At 39.1% G+C, this 7,328-nt stretch overlaps 1 protein-coding gene across 1 annotated transcript; it reads left to right on the top strand.

Moving 5' to 3' along the window:
* The first annotated feature begins 5,378 nt into the window (after nt 1-5,378).
* Nucleotides 5,379-6,182, top strand: LOC101943826 (olfactory receptor 5V1-like). Its single transcript, XM_065563033.1, has one exon. It carries the CDS (start codon nt 5,379-5,381, stop codon nt 6,180-6,182), a length of 804 nt encoding a protein of 267 aa, XP_065419105.1.
* The last annotated feature ends 1,146 nt before the right edge of the window (nt 6,183-7,328 follow it).

Raw genomic sequence — 7,328 nt, 5'->3', positions numbered from 1 at the left:
CTAATTATTTTAGGAATAGGGAAGTGCCTTCAAGGCTCGATCATAAAATTACATCCCTTAATCAAAGTCCTGGACCTAACATTCCCAGGCCCATTATATGGCACTAGCACAATTGAAAAAAGAAAACTGTCCACCGGTCATACGAGGGAATGTGCAGACCAAGGGACAAATGGAGCATGAATGTATGGATCTTAATGTAAAGTGACCATCTAACAGTGTTTAGCCCACTAGGTCATCTTCAGTTCATGCATTATGCTTTTCCGGGAGGATGGGTAAAACATCCTTCCCATAAAAAAGACAAAAAGTAGGGGAATGTAGTAGAGAGAGAGCCTGGAGCATAGGACCTGGTGCAAAGCCCAAGGCCCGAACCAAAGTTAGCAAAAACCATGCTATAAACCCAAACCAGGTCTTGTCATAAACCAAATACTTGTTTGAAAGATCACTGTCCGATACATGAACTTGGCAAAAACATGAGTGGCATTGCTAAATCACAGACACTACTAAGAAATCCTAGGCATTGAGTATTTATGAAAACACATTCCAGAAAGCTAGCACAGGTGCACCCCAACCTAGAGTTATGGCATAAACATAATTCTGGGAGATGGCACAGGAACACAACGACCTTGAATAAGACAAGGATAGGAGGACAGGATGATGGGTGGAGATGTTTTGTTTGAACCCAAAGGTACAAGGTGTAGGGTCGGTAATGATGTCAGGAGTGTAATACGTAACTTGTTTGTCAATGTATAAAAAATAAATCATAGGAGAGGCACCTTTGTCCAGCTGAGGGGCCAGAGGAAAGTCCTGCTGCTGATTTAGCTGGTACCATTGTGACAAGAATACATGTTTTACTGTACCTGTCGACAAGGATCCAGGGAGCTAGGACCGTGCTTCGTTGACAATAAACCTGGCAGAACATCTTCACCACCAAACCGAGTCTGTGGTCTGTTTCTAACATTCAATGTTGTAAACAACTTGACTTATTTTTCATAGTTATTGTAACATTTTATGAACGTTCACATGCATTTTACATTTGAGCTCACAATAAGGGTATATTTTGTAGGACTAATAGTCACAACAGACACCACAGCAGAGTATCCTTTAGTCCAGTGACTAAGTCACTCTTCTAGGGTCAATGAAGTTCACATCCCTGCTCCCCATCAGGCAGAGGGGGAAATAAACACAGGTCTCTCACATCTCAGGTGAGTGCTCTTACCACTGGGCTAAAAGTTATGTGCTTGGCATACTCTATCCACGGTGTGAATCTAGCCCTTTGTTTCCTTTGCTTTTCTGTGAAAAAGCGCCCCAAAACAAAAGTCTGTGTTTTGGGTTGAATGCAATATTTGGTTGACTTTTTAAATTTGCTTAAATTATTCAAACTTTGACACAAACCAATTTTTTTCTTAAAAAATTGGAATTGCCAATGAACTGAAAAATCAGTTATTCACCTATTTCTATTTATTAGCCCTTTGTCCTTTCATAATGTTTCCTTTTGTCCTTCATTCCTGCTCTCATTGCCTTCTTAATCTTATCCCTTCCTTTGCAGGAATAAATCATTGCTTAACCTTATCTGTTGTTCCTTGATTTCCTGTAATGGTATAGATGTCATAGGGGATGTGTATTAGTTTATGTACCCAGCCAGTAGGTGGAGGTCTCAAACACAAATAACCCAGGCCCCATTGCTCCTAAAGTGGATGACCAAGCCCGTAAAGAGGGAGGAATAAGTAGCCCAACCATCCTTTGGGATCAGGTTGCCCCAAGAAAGGCTACATTTTAATGTAGTCAAAAACTTTATTTTCCATTACCACCCCCCACACACAAATATGTTTTCCACCTGTCCTAATCATGAGTCAAATTACCTTTGTACTTCCTCCAGACTTTGACCAGTTTAACTCCAATGACTTCTCTGGAGTTTCTAATGATCTACATGGTTGTAAAAGAGGAGAATCAAGCAATAGACATGGTTTGGGCCCAGAACTGGAGCTGGAAGAAATCATTGTAACTTCATTAGAATCAATCATCCAGATCCCCAGATGGTGTAAATCAGTCACAGCTTCACTGGAGTCAGTGGATTTGATCCACAACTGGTGTCAATTGATGTAACTCAATTACAGTGACTGAAGCTACATCCATATGCACCAGCTGAAGATCTAGCACAGTATATTCAAACATGCCACTCATACAACCTCTGCCCCCATCTTTGTCACTGATGGAAGAACCAAAGAAAGAATATCTAGAGAAAGAGAGGGTTGGAGAGAAGACTCTTGTCAGCCATAATTCCCGTTCTCAAAATGTCATCATCACAGCAAACCAAACTCTGCTCTCAAATCCAGCAGTAACTCCATTCACTTCAGTAATGAAGTGTTGCTGAGACCAAGTTTCCCTACCACTCTTAGGGCAAGATTCTACCCCATGGACTCGCTAAGTCAGATGCCTAGGTGGGATAAATCAGGGTAGTCCCACCGAAGTCAATAAATGCACATGCATTTCCATGCACTATCTGGTTCAGTGGAACTTCATGTGGACTATGGCATTAATCATTGTGAACAGAGCTATTTGGGGATTTTTTTTTTGTTCCTGTGCACAAATTTGATCCCAAAAAAGTATTTGTTTTCAACATTTTTTTTCTTCAAATGTCCCCATGGTCTTCAGCCAAAATATATTGGATTTTGGGCTTCATTTTTTTTGGTACAAACCAGCCCCCCTAAATCACTGAGACCAGATATTTTGCTCAGAAATTTCTATTTTGACTAAAAGCCATTTTTCATCTAAAAATGTTTCTAGCAAAAGGTCTCCACCAACTGTAATTGCCAATAAAGGTTGAAAACTGGCCCATAGGGACACCGCCAGCTTTACACTGGTCTAACCTCTTTCATTTCACAACTCCTGATTTATTCCAGTGAGGACAGAACCTGCCTTGTACAAATGTGTCCTCCCACTCCCACCATCCACAGGTGCGAATGGCTGTATGAGACACAATTTTCATGGACTGGGATTGGAGCAATCTGCATCTCCCATTTTGCCAATGTGCAAAGTGGAGATTTAGCTCCTGCTGCCAGAGGTCAAGTGGACAACTGGGTTGCCTCTTTCCCTACAAATCTCTCGGGACCCAAAGCATACAGGACTAGAAATGCTATAGGCCAATTTCATATGGTTTTGTAACCTTTCTTGTGGATGTCAAGATACCATGTTGATAAATGAGAGAGACAGAAAGAGAGTCAGAGAAAGAGAAAACGAAATTGTCTTTGGAGATAGATAGATCAATAGATAGATCGATAGATAGATAGACTGACCATCTGTATAACATACCAGGAAGCACACCTGTTTCACTGTGAATTCCATGCTTGGTTCATAGTTTGAAGTTCTGACAAGGTCCCAGGAAAACACTGAAGAGAATTTAAAAACATCTGCTCACTCTGCTCACAGACATTTGGAACTCTCAAAGAGGCCAGTCCATGTGCTCCAGAAGAAGGTGAGGCATATCTGCATTTCAAAAGGGCTATGAACATTTCAAGTGCTAGGTAGGTTCCTCTCCTGTTGAGGTGAAAAGGAACATTCTGCGTATGCCAAATTCTGTGCTGAATAACAGCAGTGTTAATCTTTTGTATCTTCATAGAAATCAATACAGTTCCTCCAGTTGAACACTGCTATTACTCTGCTACCTCAAATACTCCTGATTTACACCACTTCAACTCCATTCTCTTTAGTGGACAGATTTACAATTCCTCCTGATTAACAAGTAAGTATCAATAGGGTCAGAATCTGAATTATCACTTTGAGTAGGAGCTGGAATGTTCCTTTGTATTTTCATCCTACTTGTTAGGCATTTTGGGAAGCAGAGGTCAGAAATTTTCCATTCAAACATTTTTCAAGGGTTAAACAAGGGTTTCAAAGAAAATCACAGGATGTGTTTGCTTTCCTCAAAAACAAATTGAATCTTAATTTCCTAGTTTAATTTCCTAGGTTTGCAATGCTTTTTTGCAGGGATAATTATAACATACCTGTGATGTTTGTTACCCTTAAGTTGCTGACATATATTCTAGTGGTAACTGCATATTTTATTATTATTATTTGAAATGTTTATATTTTGAAATGAGAAAATCTGTACTTTCTCTCATATTTTGACCTTCCCCTCTTTTAATCCACTTGAAAAAGCAGGGTAATTTAACTTTTAAGGAAAGCAACAAAAAGCTCCTTTTCTCTATTCATTTACGTTTTCCCACTGGAAAAAAAAATAAAAAAAATAGTGAGAGAAAAGATGGGGAAAAGTAGAATGCTTTAGTTTTCTTTTCTTTGGTTTTCTCTACAGGAAAGGTGTAAAAAAGTTTTCAAAGGGGAGGGAAAATATTTTTCCCTACCACTTCCTCTCTTTTCAATTTCCACCAAATTCCTAACTGGAAGAAAAGGGTGAAAAATACATTTTAAAAGAAAAGGAAAGGGGTGGGTAATATGGAAATTTGAAATGAACATTTTCCAAAGAAAAATAGTATGGGCAAAAAAAAAATAATGAAATGAAAACTGCCCATTTTATTTCTAATTTATTTGGAAGGCAACTGACTAACTAACTAAATTAACCCACAATGGAATACATATATTTTCCCCCAGTATTTTTTATACATTTCCTTGAATATTTGGTGGATTATCTATCTAATCTCTCTCTCTCTCTCTCTCTCTCTGAAGTTCCAATCTGCATGTCACCATGTGTAGGAATCTGGAAATAATTACTCCTTTGATTTCACGTTACTGAATATCTTCATATACATACTTTTTTCCATGAGGGGGTAAAGTTTATTCTTATTTTTGTTATTGTGTTGTTATTATTATTATTATTATTATTTATTATTATTTTATTACAATGCAATATTAACTATTATATACTCAGAGCTTTAATTGCCCCAAGGCTTTTACAAGACATAAAAGAAACAGAGAGTCATCTCCTCAATTGGTGTAAATTGGAATTGATAAGCCAAGTCCCCAGCTGGTGCAAAATCAGTCATAGCGCTATTGGCGTCAATGGGGCCGGATTCGCAATTGTTATAAATCAGAGTAGCTCCATTGGAATCAACTGGGCCAGCTCCCCAGCTGGCGTAAATCGCCAGTAGTTCCTTTTGAGTCAATCAGAGAGATGCTAAGTTGGTGTAAATCAGCTTAGCTGTCAGTCTGGCCTCATTCAATTCAATTCAATTCACACCAGCTGAATATCTGGGCCAATTAAAAGAAGGCACAGTTCAATACCTAATCAGGGAGAGTCAAGAAGAATCTGAATCAAAACCAAGGATTCAGATTTGGGAGTGTTTGAAATCTGAACCGGAATTAAGATCAATATTTTTGAACATTTTGCCCTATTGGGGTTGCTTCCTCCTTTTTTTTCCTGCAGGATGGAGCATGTGAAAGGATCGGCAGGAGGAAACCACACAGTACAAACCAAATTCATTCTCCTGGGATTTTCCAACCTTCCTAGACAGAAATACTTATTATTCTCTGTGTTTTTATCTGCCTACTTGATCACCCTCGCTGGAAATCTCCTCATCATTGTCCTCACATTGGCTGACCCTGCCCTTCATATCCCCATGTATTTCTTCCTCAGAAACCTGTCCTTCCTGGAGATCTGCTACATCCCTAAAATATTGGCCAATCTTCTCTCAGAAGATCAGACCATCTCTTTCATTGGCTGTGCTATGCAAACCTTTTTCTTTTTTTTCCTTGCTGGGTCAGAGTGTTTTCTCCTGGCCTCAATGGCCTACGATCGCTATGTTGCAATATGCAAGCCTCTGCACTACTCAGTGGTTATGAGCAGGAAGGTATACACAGGGCTAGCTGCCGGATCCTGGCTCAGTGGACTCCTCATATTCTTTGGTATGACGGTCATGGTGTTCACCCTACCCTTCTGCCATTCTCATGAGATTAACCATTTCTTCTGTGACATCCCTCCACTGCTGAAGCTGGCCTGTGGAGACACCTCCGGCAAAGAAATGGCTGTCTTCATCATGGCTCTGTTCGTTGTCACCTTCCCCTTCATGCTGATTCTCATGTCCTACGTCTGTATCATCTCCACCATCCTGCGGATGCCCTCAGGGGAAGGCAGGAGCAAGTCCTTCTCCACCTACGGCTTTGCTTGTGTTATGTATCTGAAGCCCAAGTCATCCTACTCACCAGATACAGATAAGTTTCTCTCTCTGTAATACTCCGTTATCACACCCATGCTAAACCCCATTATCTACAGCCTGAGGAACAAGGAGGTGAGGGGCGCTTTCCGGAGAATGATGGGGAGAAGAAGGTTCTGTTGAATTAAAAAAAATGGATTAATTGTAAATGTCTCTGGTTCAATTCTTTGTCTTCAACAATGAAACTCCTTAAGGTGCGGCTTCTGATCTCGTAGAGATGAGGTTAATTCTGAAGTAATATAACCAAACTCAATGGATTTACTACAGATGGGTGGGAAATGCTTTTCCCGTTCCATTTTTTTAAATTAAAAAAAAATGAAAAAATTCCATCCTGAATCTGGAGGAAAAGTCAAATTCTCACAAAATTTTGAAATAATAATAATAATAATTATTATTATTATTAATGTGCCAATTGAAACATTTCATTTTGATAATATAAACAATTTTTGTTTTCTTTTTGACCTTTCATTTTTTAAAAACTTTTTATTTTTTTGGTAAAAATTAATTAAACTTTCTAAATGAAAAAAATAATTTTGAACCCAGAAATGAGAACTTTTCATTTTAAAAATATCAAAATGGGACATTCTAACAATTTTTAAATCTTTTTTTTTTTTTTTCCAAATTTGTTTTGAATCAGGAGATGTGTCAAAACTGATCCTTCCCCAGTTTTGGTTTTAACAACTAGGTGTTTTCTGACAGAAATTTTTTGTTGGAATATTCCTGGCCAACTCTAGAAGTTCCATTGGTGTAGATTTGGAGGGACACTAGTAACAATGTTCAGGTAGAGAGGGGAATTGAACCTGGGTCTCTTACAACTCAGTGGAGTCCTATAGTTACTGGGCTAAAGATTATCAGAGAGCTTCTCTTTCTCTGGGCTTTTTGGGAGTCCTTTGCCTTGCTTTTCTCAAAATGCTGGGAGATTGAAACAAAATGAAGCAGACTTTTTTGGTTTGCACAAAACTATTCAGCAAATTCAGTGGGACTATTTGTGTGTGTGTATCTATTCACTAATGTGACCAAGGGGTTCTGCATCCCATTCCCTGAGCCATGCAGCACTTAACTGTTCTGATGGTTCTGCTAATAGCACATGGGCCAAATTTACCCCTGGTATAATCCCACTGCCTAGAGTAGCATTATTCTGGTAACAAATCTGTCCCCCTGATG

This window comes from Chrysemys picta, chromosome 12 (assembly GCF_011386835.1).
Source record: "Chrysemys picta bellii isolate R12L10 chromosome 12, ASM1138683v2, whole genome shotgun sequence".
NCBI classification, from domain to species: domain Eukaryota; kingdom Metazoa; phylum Chordata; order Testudines; family Emydidae; genus Chrysemys; species Chrysemys picta.
The sequence above is the reverse complement of the archived record's forward strand: the minus strand, read 5'-3'. Positions and strand labels throughout refer to the sequence as shown.

Excerpts from the sequence above, each read along its gene's own strand:
- LOC101943826 (XM_065563033.1), top strand. The coding sequence starts at position 5,379 with ATGGAGCATGTGAAAGGATCGGCAGGAGGAAACCACACAGTACAAACC.